The 21,413-nt window shown below is 50.4% G+C and overlaps 1 protein-coding gene across 4 annotated transcripts in view; it reads right to left on the minus strand.

Annotated features, from left to right (window-relative positions):
- Nucleotides 1-392: 392 nt before the first annotated feature.
- Nucleotides 393-21,413, minus strand: part of KMT2B (lysine methyltransferase 2B) — a 91,559-nt gene continuing 70,538 nt past the window's right edge. For 2 of the 4 annotated variants that reach the window (XM_088459368.1, XM_088459366.1), the window contains exons 29-37: nucleotides 19,118-19,213; nucleotides 18,935-19,023; nucleotides 18,695-18,835; nucleotides 15,377-15,451; nucleotides 15,115-15,292; nucleotides 14,899-15,006; nucleotides 5,431-5,514; nucleotides 5,226-5,355; nucleotides 393-1,627 (exon numbers count right to left, since the gene is read on the minus strand). In XM_088459368.1, coding sequence (XP_088315494.1) covers nucleotides 1,352-1,627; nucleotides 5,226-5,355; nucleotides 5,431-5,514; nucleotides 14,899-15,006; nucleotides 15,115-15,292; nucleotides 15,377-15,451; nucleotides 18,695-18,835; nucleotides 18,935-19,023; nucleotides 19,118-19,213 — 1,177 coding nt within the window. In that variant the 3' untranslated portion in view covers nucleotides 393-1,351. Of the gene's footprint in view, nucleotides 1,628-5,225; nucleotides 5,356-5,430; nucleotides 5,515-14,898; nucleotides 15,007-15,114; nucleotides 15,296-15,376; nucleotides 15,452-18,694; nucleotides 18,836-18,934; nucleotides 19,024-19,117; nucleotides 19,214-21,413 lie in introns of all 4 variants that reach the window. The other 2 variants (XM_088459367.1, XM_088459365.1) reach the window with 1 other exon arrangement.

A 21,413-nucleotide genomic window follows, 5' to 3' on the forward strand; every position in this document is an offset into this window, starting at 1 on the left:
ACACAAGGCAGGCGCACACACGACACAAGGCAGGCGCACACACGACACACACGACACAAGGCAGACACACACGACACAAGGCAGGCAGACACACACACGACACAAGGCAGGCACATACACACACGACAAGGCAATAACTGGTAATAAATAATAAGGCAGGCAGGTACAATTGAGACCATAGCTCTTCGTATCATCACTTTTCAGGAGGGATGAAGCATTGTTACAATGAGCTGTAAGGCTGCCAACAAGAGTATCCACATCTGTATTATATGAAAGTCAGAAAAAGTAGTTGAAAGAAAAACGCTTTGACCCAACTATATTGTGTCTTCAGCTGTATAATTCATGCAAACGAGGAGAGTTCAAAACTGATCACTCAAAGAAAAACACTCGGAGACATGGCAAATTGTTCCTTTTATTTAAAATGCTAAACAGGAGGTGAAACATTAAACATTATTATTCTCCAGCAAGTTAAATAAAAAAAAGTGCATAGAAAACAATGTTCTTACAAATCTTTGTACAATTATTTACACTCGATCCTCGATGCGCTGTCCGCTTTATTAGATTTCATTTTGAAACTGCGATATGTTCACCACTCATTCCCTCACAAAGAAAAAATAATTGTTAAAATGAAGAAAACATAAGTTTAGGAGACCAGGATGGATGAACGAGGGCACCGTCCGGACACGGGGCTGAACTCCGTTGGGGTACTATCGGTAAAATGACTTTATAAACAAAGAGCTGAAAAAAAAGCTGGGGGACGTTAACCCTCGCAGGGCCCGGTAGGTAATGTAATTAGCAGCAAAAGGATTAAAAATGATTGTCACCCCCAATAAAGTACTTTATTGGTTTTGCTCCCCAAAGAGTGGATAAGCTTGTGATGGGAGTGAGCGAAAACTCCAGAAAACAAAAATCATGACAGATCAAGATGGTTAAAAGAAAATAGATATCCTTGCTGATTGTGACGTCATAGCACTACGTCCGCGCCCCCAATTAATGTCACACACACACACGCGCACATTCCGAGTGCTACAAAGTGCCCCCGTAACTGTGCAAGCTTAAGAAGGGGCGGGTAAGTACTGGCAAATAGCAGCAAGGAAGAGGCGTAATCACTAGAGGAGAAAATGAAAGAGAACCCTGAGAGGAAGGAGAGGACTCGGACAGCCAGGACAGAGGGTAAAGTGCGGTTTCCTGTAATGCTCTCCTCTCTTCCCGACCTCCAATATGTACAGCTTTCTGCAGGGAGAGCAGCAAGGACACGGCCCCGTCCCGCCGGAGGCTGGTGCGTCTGCCGGCTCCGGCTTGGAAGTGCCAGCACTTCCACACAGTTTGTTGCTGCCAGGTTTCCCGTCGCTCAGTTGAGGAACCGGCGGCATTTCTTGGCACCACAGTTACAGGGCAGCTTGTTGCTTGCATCCTCGATGGGAAACTTGTAGTCGTACGTCAGCTCCTCGCCGCGGTAAATGCTGCGCAGGGCGAAGATTACAATGTGTTTCTGGCCTTCCACGTGGATGACCCTCGAGTAGCAGTTGGGCTCGCACGAGTGGTTGATGAATCGGGCTGCGTTGCCGTGCATGGTCGCGTCCACCACATCAAAGTCATCTATACGGAACATGTAGCATCCGATACCCTGCAAAACAAATAATATGTATAAGGAGGCGGTGGCGTGCATTTGTGGCTTGTCACATATTTATATTATAGATCTGCGCGGAGCAGGTCAGATCTCCTGTGATCCGTCTTTCGCTCCAGTTCTATTTACTAGATAAGTCGCATCGGCCTATGGGCCGCCCTCCCGCCTGCGCTTACAGACATTCCCGGCCCAAGTTACACAGCTGACATGGGCTCAACGTCTGCGGAAGTGAGGAGGGGGCATAGGGCAGTGCCAACTCTTACGTCCGGAGGAATGCGGGGGGAAGCAGCCCAAGGACAGGAAATGGTCTCGCAGAAGTGATTGCAAATATAGTATAATGTAGTAATCAGATAATAGAAGAGAATAGATTCAGTAAAATACAAGAAGAAAAAGTACAAGTGCACAACCTCTGAGGACCTACCCTCAGAGGTTACCTGGGCGCGGTGGGTAGGCACATAACCATGGCCATGAATATGCTAAAACCTCTATTTATTGCAAAGTTCTATTGCATAATATATTATATATGATTAGTAATGTTGGGGTTGTGCACTTGTACTTTTTCTTCTTGTGTTTGCAACAATAGTCATAATTTATATTATTCAGGGTGTGCAGCCTAGGGCCCCCTCTTTCTATAGAGTCAGTAAGATGCTAATTTGCATTTTAAAAGTGAAATTATACTTCTTTCAATGGCTGGGCATTTCCAACCTTTGTCTGTGCAAGTAACCCCACCTGTCTTGATGTAGTGTTGGCGTCAGTCCAGGGCTGGCAAACCTGTCGCACTGCCCTTGGCTCTGGAGCTGATGCCAGGCTAAGACCATCGTGGATCCTAGAAGACATGGTACAGAGCGGCTCCGCACTGCTGATCCAGCTTAGTAAATCATTTTATTTTTCCATTAGTCTCTAAGATCGCATGGTACGAATTGCGCTAACCAATTGTAAATGCCCCAGGATTAAGAATTGTTCTCCATATGTGAAAGTTAGGTCCCACTAAGCTCTGTGATAGGAAACTCGCGCACTGACTGACGCACTGGAAGTTACTTTGCTCCCATCAGATGGGGCCCTGACCCTCTGTAACGAGCGTTCTGCACTCATCGATCATTCATCACACTGGGGGACTATAGCACCATCGGGATATAGGATCTATTTTAGGACTCTAGTGCTTTGAATATCTATAATCTGTTTAAGCTCCTCCCTATTCATCTGATGAAACCACAATATCTGCTGTAGAAATGCGTCAGTAAGGTGCTAAGGATCCGGTTTTATCATCAACAATTACACCACAACTGAACTTGAGGGATGGAGAAATGATGAAACTCGTTACAGCACCGACTGAAGGTCTTCAAGGCAGTGTATCAATGACATTAATTCCATTCTGCATCAGGATGATAACTGTGAATATAACATTAGAACACATGGGCTATTGAATATTCGGATTGAATGTTCTTGGGTAGACGGTCTCGACATTTGAGGCCGCACTTTGCACAATTCAAGGGTCTTCCAGATCGAGCCAATCTTGAAATGTCTCACCTTCATCTTGACCACACAGGAGCCATATCTCCAAGAACACATTTCTTGCTCCATTGGTGGCTGAAGGTCAACAACCTCAACAGGGACTGTCCCTATCTAATATAGACCTGGACAACTGTGAAGACCCAGGTCTGTCTTCCATTCTGGGGGCTGATCTTGTCACTGGTTTCAGAATTTGTCGTCTCTAGCAGAGGTCCAGCTTCAGATAATTACCCTAAATTTAAAGGAGGGTGATAAACCCTCTAATTCAGGCACAAGCTCTGCTGCAGGAAAAGCAGACGACATCGTGGTGGCGTCCATGAATCATCAGGGAGGCAAAAAGAGCTCCCTTACAATGAAAGAGCGAGACCACCGGGATTATATACCGAACAGGTGATCCTTTTTTGCCAATATAGGTAAAGTTCATATACGGGAGTGAAGAACTGACAAGAACAGACATGATACACCGATTCTCAGGCTTTTAGTGGCTTCTTCAAGATGTTTCCCCCCCCCATAAAGAAGGGTCTACTATCTGAGGGACTGTCTTACCATCAGAGATCAGGACGATTGGCTGTGACTGAGAGGCGGTTAGAACCATGGATCCTATGAATATGGGGTTCCATGATGGGGTGGTCGTAACCTTGTTCAGGATGGGGAAACCAGTTTGGACAACAAGCGATCACTGGTTCTGGAAGACTGGGCTTCTTGGTGAGAGAATAATCTGTTTCCAAACACGTCCTTCCGGTTGGCCTGTTGCCTGCTGCGTATAGAGGATGGTTTGGAGAACGGATTGGAAGGGATTCCGCTCATATCTCTCTGCACTTTATGGTTTCTTCCAGAAGTGTCCGGCACTCGCAATGGGTGTGCAGAGCTTTGTAGTACAGTGTAAGGAGCATTTATTCCTTGAAAGTTGAATTGTGCAGAAAGCGTCACAGCAATCTCTCTTTGTGAACGACTAGACTCCAAGGTTCTCACGTTTTCCTTCTCACCATTTCCACGGCTGGAAGGGGGAGTTGGTACTCGGGGCTCAGTCTTACAAATCATTTTATCAGGCGTTTCATGAGGATAGAGTCGTTCTCCATACATAACCAGTGTCTCTACAGCCTAAGGTGGTCTTCTAAATTCCAATTTAAATCCAGGACATCACGATTCCAGTCAGTCCTCAGAGGGAGAGAGATCGCTTGATTGTTGTCAGGGTATTTAAGATATAGGGCCTGATTAAGAATTTGACGCAAACCCAATGGTTTGTGTACAACTTCTCCTGCTCACTCGTAGCTACTGTGCCATAGCGTACAGCTTTGAATGAGGTCCATAGGTCAAAAAAGGGTGAGACTGTAAGAGAGACGGGTTGGCCGGTGTACAGATAGACTACAGCCGGATAGAGAACTACTGTGATTCATCCCGCTTATATGGGAGCTGGGGAATCTTGTTCCTTACAACGTGTTCAACCGGAACATACGCAACTCTGTTTAGAATTTCCAACCTCCCCTTGAACACGGTAATAGCCAGAATCTGGTTTGCAGCATCCATGAAATATATAAAACTTAGCCTTGTGCCAGACACAGTGGAACAATTTCACGAGGTATGGTATGGTACCCCTAGTGACCACACAATGGCGGCACCATTCCGGGATTTCTTTTTCACTGGGAGCTCTTCACACCTCTGCCCGACCCCCATCCACAAATGCCCTACCAGATCAGCGGGCGCTTCCTCAGTGGGGCGCAAGTGTTTCAGCGGAGCAGCTGTGTCAGGCGGCTGCATGGTCCTCAGTAGATACTTACCCGAGTATTTATGCGTCCAAGCATGCCAGTTATGGTCATCGGGTGTTGCGGAACCGCAATTCTGTATAAGCCGTACATATTTTAACAGGAAATAAAAGTTTCAGCTATAGTATAATATAGGACCTTTAGCAACTGGAACCTTGATCCCTGCTAGGACATACAGACTAGTGTGTACAGACATCTCACATGGAGGTGTTTGGAATATTCCTGACACCAGCCTGGTTCTATCAGGAGAAAGCACCGTTTATAGGTCTCCGTGTCCTCCATAATAAAGTGCCAGGGCTCAATGCAGCGCTGCCACAGGCAGTTACCTTGCTGTCGTAGTACTTCTCCCTCTTATCGGTCAGCACGGAGCGGATTACAATGCCGGAGTACTCTATAACCATTTCCCCAGCATCGATGTTTCTTTTGCAGAACAGTCCCCGGCCGTGTATCGCCGACCTAATAAAAAGAAAGTGTCAGAGTCCGATAATGAATACCGATGTCTAACGGGCACTCAGCAGCCCCATCGCTCACCTGTACACGCCAACGGCTTCTTTGGAAGTTCTTTTCAAGTGCCGGTACCTCATCGCCATGGGCAGATCCAGACTGGTGGCTCTTCTGAAAATACAGGGCCAGACATTTTATATGGCGGAGGTCACTTACTAAGCGCCGATTGCGAAGCGTGGGTGATACTCGCAATGTGCTTCTGCAACGCCGGCAAAAGCACCCTAAAAGAGTCTGGAAACGGTGTATACTAATTAACAGCCCAATTAGGGTGCGTGTTAGGGGCTACTCTAAGTGGGGTAATAAGAGCACCAAATTGTGGACATCGCCATGAACGGTCCCTTTAGTCTTTATGTAAAAGAAATCAAAACTACTAAAATAAGCCAACTGGGCATCGTGAGGTAATAAAACTGTATAAGGAGACTACACATTATACCACATATGTGGCTGAACAGGGTACCAAATAGCGATGTTACTTCTCCATATAGCCCCACAACACATACAGCCCCATTAATGGCAGCATATAGGGGATGTATGACGCTCTGGAGAGTGATAAACAACCAACCAATCAGCTCCTAACTGTCATTTCTCAAACACAGCCTGAGTTTAGAAGCAATGATCTGTGTCTGCCAGCTGTGAGTGGGGGTGGTATTACAGCACTGAGGTTGTGGGTTCGATTCCCACCACGGCCCTGTGTGGAGTTTGTATATTCTCCCTGTGCTTGCGTGGGTTTCCCACACTCCAAAAACATACTGGTAGGTTAATTGGCTCCCAACAAAATTGACCCTAGTGTGTATGTGTGAGCGCATGTGATGGGGAATATAGAGTGTAAGCAGCACTGGGGCAGGGAGTGATGTGACCCCTAGTGTGTATGTGTGAGACCATGTGATGGGGAATATAGAGAGTAAGCACTGGGGCAGGGAGTGATGTGATCCCTAGTGTGTATGTGTGTGACCATGTGATGGGGAATATAGAGTGTAAGCAGCACTGGGGCAGGGAGTGATGTGACCCCTAGTGTGTATGTGTGTGACCATGTGATGGGGAATATAGAGTGTAAGCAGCACTGGGGCAGGGAGTGATGTGACCCCTAGTGTGTATGTGTGTGACCATGTGATAGGGAATATAGAGTGTAAGCACTGGGGCAGGGAGTGATGTGACCCTCTAGTGTGTATGTGTGTGACCATGTGATGGGGAATATAGAGTGTAAGCACTGGGGCAGGGAGTGATGTGATCCCTAGTGTGTATGTGTGTGACCATGTGATGGGGAATATAGAGTGTAAGCACTGGGGCAGGGAGTGATGTGACCCCTAGTGTGTATGTGTGAGACCATGTGATGGGGAATATAGAGTGTAAGCACTGGGGCAGGGAGTGATGTGACCCTCTAGTGTGTATGTGTGTGACCATGTGATGGGGAATATAGAGTGTAAGCACTGGGGCAGGGAGTGATGTGACCCCTAGTGTGTATGTGTGTGACCATGTGATGGGGAATATAGAATGTAAGCAGCACTGGGGCAGGGAGTGATGTGACCCCTAGTGTGTATGTGTGTGAGCATGTGATGGGGAATATAGAGTGTAAGCACTGGGGCAGGGAGTGATGTGACCCCTAGTGTGTATGTGTGTGACCATGTGATGGGGAATATAGAGTGTAAGCACTGGGGCAGGGAGTTATGTGACACCCTAGTGTGTATGTGTGTGACCATGTGATAGGGAATATAGAGTGTAAGCACTGGGGCAGGGAGTGATGTGACCCCTAGTGTGTATGTGTGTGACCATGTGATGGGGAATATAGAGTGTAAGCACTGGGGCAGGGAGTTATGTGACACCCTAGTGTGTATGTGTGTGAGCATGTGATGGGGAATATAGAGTGTAAGCACTGGGGCAGGGAGTGATGTGACCCCTAGTGTGTATGTGTGTGACCATGTGATAGGGAATATAGAGTGTAAGCACTGGGGCAGGGAGTGATGTGACCCCTAGTGTGTATGTGTGTGACCATGTGATGGGGAATAACAGGAGATATGGTAAGAACTTACCTTTGTTATCTCTGTTTCTACGAAGTCCATAGGGTCCACAGGGTTGACCTTGGGGGTTATAGCTGGAACAGGATCCATGGGCACCACACAGTTAAGCTTTTAGCTCCCAGGATGCACTTGGATCCTCCTCTATACCCCGCCCCGGAGCCACAGGCACCTCAGTTGGTAAGCAGCCTAGGCCGGAGGAGAATATGGAACAGAGAGAAGGAAGACTGGAACACACAAGAAACCATACTCACAGCAATAGGAGACGGAAAACCGGTGACCAGCCACACAGCCCATTTGAAGCCAGGTGCGTCAGGGCGGGCGCCCTGTGGACCCTATGGACTTCGTAGAAACAGAGATAACAAAGGTAAGTTCTTACCATATCTCCTGTTTTCTACTTCAGGGTCCATAGGGGGTCCACAGGGTTGACCTTGGGGATGTCCCAAAGCAGTTCAACTAAGGGCGGGGACGCTCATGTGCTGAAAGGAGCACCGGCGCCCAAAGGAAGCATCCTGAGAGGCGAAGGTGTCAAACGCATAGAACCTCAAAAACGTTTGAATAGAAGACCAAGTGGCCGCCTTACACAGCTGAACAGCAGAAGCGCCACTTCTAGCAGCCCAAGAGGGACCCACAGAACGAGTGGAATGAGCCTTAACAGAGGCTGGCACAGGTAAACCCTCTTGTGCATAAGCCTCACAAATAACGGAACGAAGCCAACGGGCTAACGTTTGTTTGTTGGCAGGCCAACCCCTCTTGTGAAAACCAAAGAGGATAAACAAGGAATCAGACTTCCTAACCGAAGCCGTCCGGTCTACATAAATTCTAAGCGCCCGGACCACATCTAAGGAAGTCTCACCAGCTGAAAGATCAGGGGACTGAAAAGCTGGCACAACAAGTTCCTGATTAATGTGGAACTTCGAGACCACTTTGGGCAAAAACTCAGGACGAGTGCGGAGCACCGCTCTGTCCTGGTGAAAAATCAGGAAAGGAGGGCGACAGGAAAGCGCCCCAAATTCAGACACCCTCCTGGCCGAAGCAATTGCCAGGAGAAAAACCGTCTTAAATGTCAGCCACTTGAGCTCCACCGCCTCAAGAGGCTCAAACGGAGGACCCTGCAGGACCCGTAGCACCACCGCCAAGTCCCAAGGAGCCACAGGAGGCACAAAGGGAGGCTGGATCCTGAGAACACCCTGGAAAAAGGTGTGAACGTCTGGTAGTATTGCAATCCGCCGTTGAAACCACACGGACAAGGCGGACACATGAACCTTCAGAGATGCAAGGCGTAAGCCGAGATCCAATCCTGACTGAAGAAATTCCAAGATCCTAGAAACTCGGAACACCTGAGGATCATAATGTCTGGACTCACACCACTGAAAGTAAGTGTGCCACACTCTGTGATAAATCCGTGCTGAAGCAGGCTTGCGTGCCCTGAGCATGGTACCAATAACCGAACTGGAGAAGCCCAGAGACCTCAAGACGGCTGTCTCAAGAGCCACGCCGTCAAAGACAGCCGACCCAGATCCGGGTAAAGGCAGGGCCCCTGAGACAACAGGTCCCGACGCTGAGGAAGAAGGTACGGAGCGTCGATGGAGAGGCTCCTCAGATCGGAGTACCAAGGACGTCTGGGCCACGCCGTAGAGCTACCAGCACGAGCATGCCGCCGTCCTGCTTGAATTTCCGCAGAACCCGAGGAAGCAGGGATAGCGGAGGAAACAGATACGCCAGGTGAAACGTCCATTGCACCGACAGCGCGTCCACCAGACTTGCGCCTGCGTCTCTTGTCCTTGACCCGTAAAAGGGCAACTTGTGATTGTGACGGGAGGCCATCAAGTCCAGCTCCGGCAGTCCCCACCTGTCCACGAGTAGCTGAAACACCTCTGGGTGAAGCGACCATTCCCCGGGATGCACGTCGTGACGGCTGAGGAAGTCCGCCTCCCAATTGAGGACTCCGGGGATGAAGACCGCCGAGATCGCCGGAATGTGACCCTCCGCCCAAGTCAGGATACGAGACACCTCCGACATCGCTGCCTGACTGCGAGTTCCGCCTTGGTGGTTGATATACGCCACCGTGGTGGCGTTGTCAGACTGCACCTGTACCGCCCTTCCGTGAAGAGCGGGGCCGGACGACTGCAGGGCCCTGTATACTGCCCGCAGTTCCAGGATGTTGATGGGGAGAAGTGCTTCTTCCGCTGACCAACGACCCTGAAGCGACAAAGAGCCGGTCACTGCCCCCCAACCCCGGAGACTGGCATCCGTCGTGAGCAGGACCCAGTCCGGGATCCAAAATGGGCGCCCCTCGACCAGATGAGCTGTCTGAAGCCACCAAGCCAAAGATTGCAGAACGTCCGGAGACAACACCAGCACCTGAGAGCGGATCCGGTGAGGTAACCCGTTCCATTCTGATAGAATCAGCCCCTGCAGGGGCCGGGAATGGAACTGGGCAAATTCCACCATGTCGAATGTCGACACCATGGACCCCAGAACTCTCATAGCCGAATGGACCGACAGGCGGCAACGGCTCAGGCAACTGTGTATCCGCAGCTGTAGGGAGGCGACCTTCTCCGGAGTCAGGAAGATCCTTTGCTGACGCGAATCCAGCAGGGCTCCCAAATGAACCATCCGCTGTGATGGAATCAGGGAGGACTTTTTCCAATTTATCAACCACCCGTGTGCTTGCAGGCAAGCGATCGTCAGGTGGAGATGTTGAAGCAGTACCTCCGGGGAGCTCGCCAGCAACAGGAGGTCGTCCAGATACGGCAGAAGCCGTACATTCTGGTTCCGAAGATGTGCGGCCATGACCGCCATAATCTTCGTGAACACCCTCGGTGCCGTGGAGAAACCAAAGGGTAGCGCCCGGAACTGGTAGTGGTGTTGAAGGATAGCGAACCTCAGATACCGCTGGTATGAAGATGCTATCGGAACATGGAGGTAGGCGTCCTGGATGTCCAGGGACACCATGTAATCCCCCGGTTCCATCGCCAGAATGATGGAACGTAACGTTTCCATCCTGAACTTGGGAACTCTGAGGAATTTGTTCAGAGACTTCAAGTTGAGGATAGGGCGATGAGAACCATTGGGTTTCTGCACCAGAAACAGAGACGAATAATACCCCGTCCCTCGTTGTGATAGAGGAACGGGAACAATGACCCCTGCTTTCAGCAAGGACTCTATAGCCTCCTGAACCTGTAACGCCTTGGTCTTGTCCTGAGAAGGACTTGTGCAGAAAAACTGGTGGGGTGGTCTGTGCCGAAAAGACAGGGCGTACCCCTGGGAGACCACTTCTCGAACCCAGGCATCCGTGGTGGTATTGTGCCAGCACTGGGCAAATAGAAGAAGTCGGCCTCCCACTCTGAGGTCCCCCAGAGGGAGGCCCGTCCCATCAGGCCGCAGGTTTATCTTCCTGCTTGGAAGAAGGGCGCCGAGCACTCCAGGCTTGCTTCTTGGGTTTAGAGGCAGTCTTACTCGCAGACTGTCTCGGGAAGGACTGACCTTTCGCCTTACCCTGAACCCGAAAGGAACGAAAAGCCGAACTCCGAACCTTAGCAGGCAGTGCCGCCGAAGGGAGGAAGGCCGACTTGGATTTAGCCAGGGTGTCCACTATTTTGTCCAAGTCCGGACCAAATAGTAATTCCCCATTGAAAGGTAAGGCCTCCAGACCCTTCTTTGAATCAGAGTCCGCTCTCCAGGACCGCAACCACAAGGATCGGCGGCCAGACACCGCTGCAGCCGATACCCGCGAGGTCAGCAGACTAGCATCTAAAGAAGCTTCACCAATGTAAGAAGCAGCGTCCCTCATTTGTCCCAACAACGCCCGCTGGACATCCGGAGCGTCGTCTGGGAAGGTATCTTTCAATGCATTGGCCCACCCCTCAATGGCCTTGGCCATCCAGGAGATGGCCATGGACGGTCGGGCCACCGCCCCGGAGAGGGAGTAAATAGACTTTAAGCAAGTCTCAACTTTCCTGTCCGTGGGATCCTTCAGCGAGGATATCGACGGTAATGGTAAGGTGGCGCCCCGAGTTAAACGGGTGACATGGGAATCCACCGCCGGTGGAGTTTCCCATTTTTTACAATGTGCCTCAGGGAAGGGGTAATTAGAAGCCAACCGCTTCTGAGGAAGGAATCTCTTACTGGGCGCCTGCCAAGCTACCGCCATATGATCCGTCAACTGATCCGACAGGGGAAACACCGCAGAAGCCACCTTAGTTTTTTTGAAACTAGGAAACTTCGACTTAGGAACCGGTGCCTCATCCTCTATAAGAAGAATAGCTCGCACCGCCCTAACTAGTGCTCGCACATTAATGGACGACTTGGTATCCATTTCCTGGACCGAGGCGTCCGAGTCAGTGTCATCAGGGACCTCCCCATCATCTGAGGAACCCTCTGAGTCCGATACCTGAGCAGCCCGTGTCATGAGTGGGCGTTTTGAAATCCTAGAAGGCATGTCAGTCTGCAACATTGACTGAAAAGCCGAGGAAGCGGCCGCCAAATTTTGCACGGAGTTGGAGAGCACATCCACCCATGGTGGAGGAGTCGCCATAGGGGCCTGAAAAGGTACCACAGGCTGCTGCGGCACAGGGGAAGCCTGTATATACATAGGCAACCCCGCATAGGGACCTACTGATTGAGACCCAGGAGGACTCCGCAATAACTGCGGGACACCCGGGGAATGGGGGATGGTCGGCTGGGGCACCGCCCTAGTAGGGAGAGCAGTCGGGACCGACAGACGGTCCGCAATAGACACCAGCACTTGAGAAAACATCGCCCACGGTGGTTCCTGCGCCAGAGAAGGTCTGGATGGGCCAGGAGCCACCTGGCATCGACTACACAGGCCATCCTGTGACAAATCCTCCCTATCTACTCCTGCAGAACAGCGTCCGCAGGAGGCCAACACCGGAGCCACTGAGCGCTCAACCTCCTCGTCTGACATGACAGAATATATTATATATCTGGCACCAGGGTAGAAGTAAAACGCACTCACCGGTGTGCTGAACAACAGCCCACAATATGGCACTGAGTAGCACACAACTGTATGTGACGGACCTCACAAATACGTGATCTATATAAGTGAGGTCAGTAGAAACGCCCCTCCCCCACACACCTGTAGGGCTTGTAGGAGAAGTAAAGGGATAGGTATAAGCTGACAGTAAGTAGAAAATAAGCACAGACAGGCAGCACTAGCAAAAGTCACATACCATGCAGGAAGATATACTCACTGCACCTTTACACTACAATCAACCTGCCCAGATTCAGTGTCTGGGAGGGCTATAGTGCTGTGTACGCTGTCCTTAATCAGGGGAGAGGTACACAGGGGGACCGGTCCGCGTGCTCCCTGAGATCTGCGCTGCCACTGGGAAAATGGCCGCTGGAGACCTCAGAGGAGGAGTGGCCGTGTAACTGCAGCTCAGCGACGCCAGACTGCGTGCTGAAAGGCGCGCTGAGCTGAGGGGAGGAGCCGCTGACAGGGAAGGCTTCCTCCCCTGGCTGGCCATAACCCCAGGGATGCTGGCTTCCCGCTTGCCCCTTTATCCCTGGTGGTCTAGTGGTCCCACGGGTTATGGGAGGGGCCCGCCGCCACTGCCAGCAGCCTCCAGTCTGTCCCCAGGACCGGAGGCTAAAGGACTGCATTTAAGGCATTCCGCGCGCCGCCGCTAGCCAGCGACGCGCGGCTTACCTGAATCCCCGGCGACTCCGGCAGCAGTCCTGGGAGGTAGACAGAGTCCGGCTAGTACGGACTCTGCCCTCCCGCCGCGATCCCCAGATCAGTACTGGCGTCGCAGCGCCAGTCGGGGATCAGAGCGGCAGCGTGGGCGTCTGTACAGACGCCCTTCACTGCCGTCTGTAGTAAAAAGATTAAAATAAATAAAATCTAACTTAAAATAAAAAGCTTCTGGGGGCTGCTCCTGCAGCCCCCCTGCGCGGTGACCGACTCCGGCCGGGCACCAGCTTACACTGAGGTGCCTGTGGCTCGGGGGCGGGGTATAGAGGAGGACCCAAGTGCATCCTGGGAGCTAAAAGCTTAACTGTGTGGTGCCCATGGATCCTGTTCCAGCTATAACCCCCAAGGTCAACCCTGTGGACCCCCTATGGACCCTGAAGTAGAAATAGAGTGTAAGCACTGGGGCAGGGAGTAATGTGATCCCTAGTGTGTATGTGTGTGACCATGTGATGGGGAATATAGAGTGTAAGCAATGGGGCAGGGAGTGATGTGACCCCTAGTGTGTATGTGTGTGACCATGTGATGGGGAATATAGAGTGTAAGCACTGGGGCAGGGAGTGATGTGACCCCTAGTGTGTATGTGTGTGACCATGTGATGGGGAATATAGAGTGTAAGCACTGGGGCAGGGAGTGATGTGACCCCTAGTGTGTATGTGTGTGACCATGTGATGGGGAATATAGAGTGTAAGCACTGGGGCAGGGAGTGATGTGACCCCTAGTGTGTATGTGTGTGACCATGTGATGGGGAATATAGAGTGTAAGCACTGGGGCAGGGAGTGATGTGACCCCTAGTGTGTATGTGTGTGACCATGTGATGGGGAATATAGAGTGTAAGCACTGGGGCAGGGAGTGATGTGACCCCTAGTGTGTATGTGTGTGACCATGTGATGGGGAATATAGAGTGTAAGCTGCACTGGGGCAGGGAGTGATGTGACCCCTAGTGTGTATGTGTGTGACCATGTGATGGGGAATATAGAGTGTAAGCACTGGGGCAGGGAGTGATGTGACCCCTAGTGTGTATGTGTGTGACCATGTGATGGGGAATATAGAGTGTAAGCACTGGGGCAGGGAGTGATGTGACCCCTAGTGTGTATGTGTGTGACCATGTGATGGGGAATATAGAGTGTAAGCACTGGGGCAGGGAGTGATGTGACACCCTAGTGTGTATGTGTGTGACCATGTGATGGGGAATATAGAGTGTAAGCACTGGGGCAGGGAGTGATGTGACCCCTAGTGTGTATGTGTGTGACCATGTGATGGGGAATATAGAGTGTAAGCACTGGGGCAGGGAGTGATGTGACCCCTAGTGTGTATGTGTGTGACCATGTGATGGGGAATATAGAGTGTAAGCACTGGGGCAGGGAGTGATGTGACCCCTAGTACGTATGTGTGTGACCATGTGATGGGGAATATAGAGTGTAAGCACTGGGGCAGGGAGTGATGTGATCCCTAGTGTGTATGTGTGTGACCATGTGATGGGGAATATAGAGTGTAAGCACTGGGGCAGGGAGTGATGTGATCCCTAGTGTGTATGTGTGTGACCATGTGATGGGGAATATAGAGTGTAAGCACTGGGGCAGGGAGTGATGTGACCCCTAGTGTGTATGTGTGTGACCATGTGATGGGGAATATAGAGTGTAAGCACTGGGGCAGGGAGTGATGTGAGTGGACATATATTCTCTGTAAAGCGCTGCGGAATATGTGTGCGCTATATAAATAACTGGTAGTAATAATAATATTATTAGTGCCTCATGTGAAGGTTACCTGGTGGATTTCAGCTGTACTTCCTCCTCCTCTTCCTCATACAAGCAGATTTCGGGCAGAGTGCGATGCTGAGACGCCAGGAAATTGAACATGTCAAAAGTGCATTTCCTATAAAAGCAACAAGAAATCTATAATCCGCGGTTTGATTCATGGATCGCGTCGTTCCAGAGCAGCAGCTGCGCAGCTATAAGTACAGTGGTACAGATGGGTACATACCTGGCATAACACTGGCTGCGGGCACAGCCCGATGGATTAACCACAAGCTCCTCCTCATCTACCTCCTGCGGGTGGAAGAGAAACTTGTATCCACGGCAGCGCTCGGCGCCTAAGAGCTGCTCCAGGAGAAAGAGGACGGCGTCGTGCTGGACGCCCAACATCCGCGCTCCGCCCAAACCTGCTGTGGACAAGACGTATACAGTATACAAGAAGTATCCATACAATACAGGCGGCTCAGCAAAGCGAGAGACAAGCAGCTTACCAGAGAAGGACAGGTGTCTGAGCCTCCCAACACCTCGAGCCTCCTGCACCTTCTCCACCACAGTCTTCCATGCACCTGCACAATAAGAGGAGCAGTTACATTACAGTCTAAGTGACAATACAGAGTTCCTGATCCCCATATACAGGTCAGCCCCACACCATGCAAATATAAAACCGGGGGGCCCCGGCCTCACAGCTAGAGGGGGGGGGGCCACGGCCTCATAGCTAGAGGGGGGGGGGGCCACGGCCTCATAGCTAGAGGAGGGGGGGGCCACGGCCTCACAGCTAGAGGGGGGGGCCACGGCCTCACAGCTAGAGGGGGGGGGGCCCCGGCCTCACAGCTAGAGGGGGGGGGGGCCACGGCCTCATAGCTAGAGGGGGGGGGGGGCACGGCCTCATAGCTAGAGGGGGGGGGGGCCACGGCCTCACAGCTAGAGGGGGTGGCCACGGCCTCACAGCTAGAGGGGGGGCCACGGCCTCACAGCTAGAGGGGGGGGCACGGCCTCACAGCTAGAGGGGGGGCCACGGCCTCACAGCAATACACACACTTATCAAGTTCATCCTCCACAGAGAAACAGATATATCTGGGGGTGTATGGAAATGAATGAGCTGTAGTGTATATATAAAAACACTTCCTGCTTTCATTTATGCTGAAGCCTTCTTCCAGCCTTTTGTGGGAAGGGCTGACCACCTGCATGGTCTCAGTGCCTCCACAATCACCCCCTTTAGATGTATAGAAGGGGGGACCATAAGCAAACACACCGCGTGTCAGCAAAAAGATGGAGAGATTGGGGAGGGGGGCTATGACGCACTTTATGGTGAGGCAGAGGAGCAGCTCAGAGCACCATAGTATGGGAGGTTTCCTGGTCCCATTGCAGCTGCTGGTTTGTCTGGCCATTGTGCTTTCAGCCTGGATACATTCTGCTATCCCAGTGGTTCTCAAACTCTGCCCTCAGGACCCCACACAGGTCACTTTTTCCAGGTCTCCCAGCAGGTGCACAGGTGTACTCATTACTCACTGACACATTTTAGAAGATTCGCAGGTGGAGCTAATTATATTATTTGTGATTCTGTACGGAATTCTGGAAAACATGCACTGTTTGGGGTCCTGAGGGCCGAGTTCGAGAACATGTGTGCTATCCTGTAGGACCGGTAGCGGCTGATCAACAGTACTGACCCGAAAAGATCACACGGGCTGGTGACCGGACAGTTTACGAGCAGGTAGCGCATCCAGCACGCAGACCGGCTTATAGCCAACACTGGTGTAATCACAGCCAAGAAGACATGGCTGAGAGATATTGACCAGAGTTTATACATAGGGCCAACTGAAGAATGGAGGGGACTTTGCAGATGGTCCCGTTAATGAAGAACTTTATAGTGGAAGCCTACTTGGATTCAATGAGGCTTCAGCCTAAATCAACAAAACGTGGCTATTAGGAAATTATGGATCGGACAGGCCACCACCTACAACTACTCTCCCCATCTTCCCAATTCAAAAGGCCTTGAGAGATTTCAGTTATTTTCACCCTCAGGAGACTTGGTTCTATCAATTTCACAGACTTAAAGATCTATTCCCCTTAGACATTCCACAATAGTTAAACAAGACACTGGGATGCACTCAGTACCAAGTGGAACCAGACACTAAGATGCATTCGGTACAAAGTGGAACCAGACACTGGGATGCATTCAGTACCAAGTGGAACCAGACACTGGGATGCATTCAGTACCAAGTGCAACCAGAAACTGGGATGCATTCAGTAGCAAGTGGAACCAGACACTGGGATGCACTCAGTACCAAGTGGAACCAGACACTAAGATGCATTCGGTACAAAGTGGAACCAGACACTGGGATGCATTCAGTACCAAGTGGAACCAGACACTGGGATGCATTCAGTACCAAGTGCAACCAGAAACTGGGATGCATTCAGTACCAAGTGGAACCAGACACTGGGATGCATTCAGTACCAAGTGGAACCAGACACTGGGATGCATTCAGTACCAAGTGGAACCAGACACTGGGATGCATTCACTACCAAGTGGAACCAGACACTGGGATGCATTCACTACCAAGTGCAACCAGAAACTGGGATGCATTCAGTACCAAGTGCAACCAGAAACTGGGATGCATTCAGTACCAAGTGCAACCAGAAACTGGGATGCATTCAGTACCAAGTGCAACCAGAAACTGGGATGCATTCAGTACCCAGTGGAACCAGACACTGGGATGCATTCAGTACCCAGTGGAACCAGACACTGGGATGCATTCAGTACCCAGTGGAACCAGACACTGGGATGCATTCAGTACCAAGTGGAACCAGACACTGGGATGCATTCAGTACCAAGTGGAACCAGACACTGGGATGCATTCAGTACCAAGTGGAACCAGACACTGGGATGCATTCAGTACCAAGTGGAACCAGACACTGGGATGCATTCAATACCAAGTGGAAACGACACTGGGATGCATTCAGTACTAAGTGGAAACGACACTGGGATGCATTCAGTACCAAGTGGAACCAGACACTGGGATGCATTCAGTACCAAGTGGAACCAGACACTGGGATGCATTCAGTACCAAGTTGGAACCGGCACTGGGATGCATTCAGTACCAAGTTGGAACCGACACTGGGATGCATTCAGTACCAAGTGGAAACGACACTGGGATGACTAGATTTGGGATCCCATTGGCAGAGATCATTAGGACATTCCTCCAAGCATGGATTAAGCACCATCAAGACTCAAAATTCTGGTTTAAAGTGATGGAAAATGTGAATCTAGTCCACAGATTGTCGGATTTGTCCACAAAGCAAAGATGATAAAACGTTAATCAAAGCTTCCAAACCCCGATGGATCTGACCATGGCTTTCTGTGCTTTTATCACCTGCTCTACGTGAACTGATGGAGGAACGGTCTATGATGGATGCCTCTAGGACGTAGCTATGAGTACCACCAGAAGACACCACAGATATGGAAGGCCTTCTTGGTTCTTCACTCAAGCTGGGGGCAGCAAGTCTCCTAAACTGCTACTGCAATGGATTATGTGCACCCACCATCAAGCAGCAAGACCACCACAGGGCAGAGCAACATCTGAAAAACGTGGCAGCAAAATGCCCCAACCCCGCTCGGATGATGTACGATAAAGAAGTCTCACCCTACTCTAAAACTTCTTAGCTTTCAGAAAAGGAAGGGAACAGACAGCACAGCCTGTACTGATGAAGTTATTGGTCACTTAAGACATATTACTTAAGTGTTAACCATTTCTTAGTTATAGTAGTAAAAATATAAAAATAAGGCCTTGACCAGCAGGGGGAGCTCTAACCTTCAGCGCTGTCAGACAGTGTGTAGAATCCATCCTCGCTGCTAATTTCGAAGCACAGGTAGGGGCTCCCTTTCCTGGGTAACAGGTTTTTCTTCTCTTCCCGGAAGTGGTCCATGGAGTCTTCAGAGTTGGGAGATAAATCTGCAGAAGATGGAGATTGTAAGAAGACTGTCACTGCACTCTCTCTCTGTATTCACAGTAATCCTTACCAGGACCTGGCTCGGCCATGATGCACAGTACCTGGAGGGGTCTCCGAGCAGGGGGATTCTTTGGCTAGGTCTAGTGGTGGGTCCTCTGTTTTTACATCTACCGTAAGATCTAAATGTAGCCTAAAATCCAAAGGAAAAAATATAAAACTGAAGACACAAAACTAGTGTAGCTTATCTAACATACATATGGGCAAGGCAGGAGGCATACACTCACCCGCTATCCATACTCTGCTCATCTTCCTCCAGAGTGTCCAGGTCCAGGACCGCTTTAATCATTGGTGTTTTGATCCTGGCTCGCTTTGGTCTGCAACTAACCATGAAAGTGAAGCAGAAGACACAAACAGAAGAATATATTATCCTTTTTATATGCAAAATGTAATTTTCACAATCAATAAATGCTCATTAATAGATTTAGGATTCAATTAAAAAAGGTGATCACATCATGGCAAAAAGTCTTGGACGGGCCTGCAGGAGACGCAGCATTGGACGGGCCTGCAGGAGACGCAGCATTGGACGGGCCTGCAGGAGACGCAGCATTGGACGGGCCTGCAGGAGACGCAGCATTGGACGGGCCTGCAGGAGACGCAGCATTGGACGGGCCTGCAGGAGACGCAGCATTGGACGGGCCTGCAGGAGATGCAGCATTGGACGGGCCTGCAGGAGACGCAGCATTGGACGGGCCTGCAGGAGACGCAGCATTGGATGGGCCTGCAGGAGACGCAGCATTGGATGGGCCTGCAGGAGACGCAGCATTGGATGGGCCTGCAAGAGACGCAGCATTGGATGGGCCTGCAGGAGACGCAGCATTGGATGGGCCTGCAAGAGACGCACCAGCCGGTATAGGCTTCATCTGGAATCTTTAAAGGATTCTGAATCAGGTTTTATTTGGCGTGGCTGAATTTAGTACTAAAACACTAAATGTTACCCTCATGGCTCACCACCAATCCTGCCATGTCCCCACATCGGCCTGCAGCTCCCTCATCTTCCACTTCCTGTCAGTGTCCCACAAGAGTCTGTCCTTGGCCCCCTACGGCCTCTGATGCCACCTGTATGCTGGCAAGCTTTGGCTTCTCTCCCCCCCCTGAGCTATCCTGCATCACCTGCTGGTTGGCGGCTATTACATGTGCACAAGCTCCTGAAGTCCTCGTCATTCCCCTGCCAAGGTTACCCCCACTCTCCCCCTGTAACCACCTTCAGCACCTCTAGAGCCCCAATTTGCTGCCTCAACTCTGCCCCTCAGGTTCAGTCCCTCACCCCATCCTGACATTTCTACCTCTAATATTTGGAGGATTGGACCCTCTCTCACCCTGGAAGGTCACTAAAAGGCTCACGTGCCCCCATATTGTCTCTCGCTTAGATTATGATCATTTACTCCTCAGTGACTTACCCCAGCCTATCCTGAACATCGCTGCGCACCTCGTTATCTACCTTCCTCACTCCGCCGCGTCACTGTCCCCCACTAAATCAAGTTCAAAATACTCTCTCGCCTACAATGCTGACAGCCACATGTGTGAATTGTGTCTGTACCAGCTCGTACTGGTGTCATTTCTGTGCCAAGTTATATCCGCCATGTACGGCAGAGAGGAACCCCGGCCGCGCCATATAAAACTAAAAAAGAATCTTCATCAATAACCACCTTTACCCCCATTTAAAAACTTGCAAAGAGTTTAGTGGTGGTAGAGAATAGCATTAAGCAGTATTTTGTTGGGAAAATAACTACTCCCAGCAAATTTGGGGTACATGAAAATGGGGGCTAAAATATTTTTAAGTTGCTAAAGTGAAGTTTTATAATACGTTAAAAATCCACCTGCCGCAAGCACCTGCGATCATAAAACAGCTGGGGCATACTTGGGGACCCCCCTCCAGAAGTTATTTCACTAGTTTTTAAGTTTGACCCCCAACTTTGAACTTTTTCGCCCCCAAAATGAAAGTACTTTTTTGGGGGTGTTCTAAAGTTTTTTTTATTTGACAGTTTCTTTGGGGGACTGTCCCAAGGGTGCAGGGGGGTTTCCTGAAGTTTGCACCCCAAAACCGCAATTCTGCACTTATTTTTCGCCTGCTATTCATAGGCAAAACTTTTACTCCTATTACAGCGTACGCGAAAAGTCTCTGGAATTGAATGCGGCGGAAACGCCTGGCGAAATGACGTCATCCGCGATACTTTGCCGTGGAATCGGACTTTTCGCGTCTAATTGAATACGGGCCTAAGCCTGGAACAATATATAACCATCTACCGAACAGACTGAAAGCTTAACAAATTTAAAAAGCCTTGTACAAACAAAGGGGCTTCTGACAAGAATATAAACTCCATAATAGTTACCTCTACTATTGTGTCATATACACTGACGTGCCAAAAGTCAGGGTATAGCCGTATGTAAAGGCAATGGTAGGTGGCGTGACCATAGCGACATCTTGGAAATGCCCAGACCTGCATCATGTGAAATTAACATCTTGTGGGTCAGTGTGACCACCGTCTAGGCTGCTGATGGCAAGGCGACGTGAATTATCAG

The sequence above is a fragment of the Taudactylus pleione genome, unplaced genomic scaffold (assembly GCF_031769625.1).
Source record: "Taudactylus pleione unplaced genomic scaffold, aTauple2 ptg000906l, whole genome shotgun sequence".
In the NCBI taxonomy this organism is placed as follows: domain Eukaryota; kingdom Metazoa; phylum Chordata; class Amphibia; order Anura; family Myobatrachidae; genus Taudactylus; species Taudactylus pleione.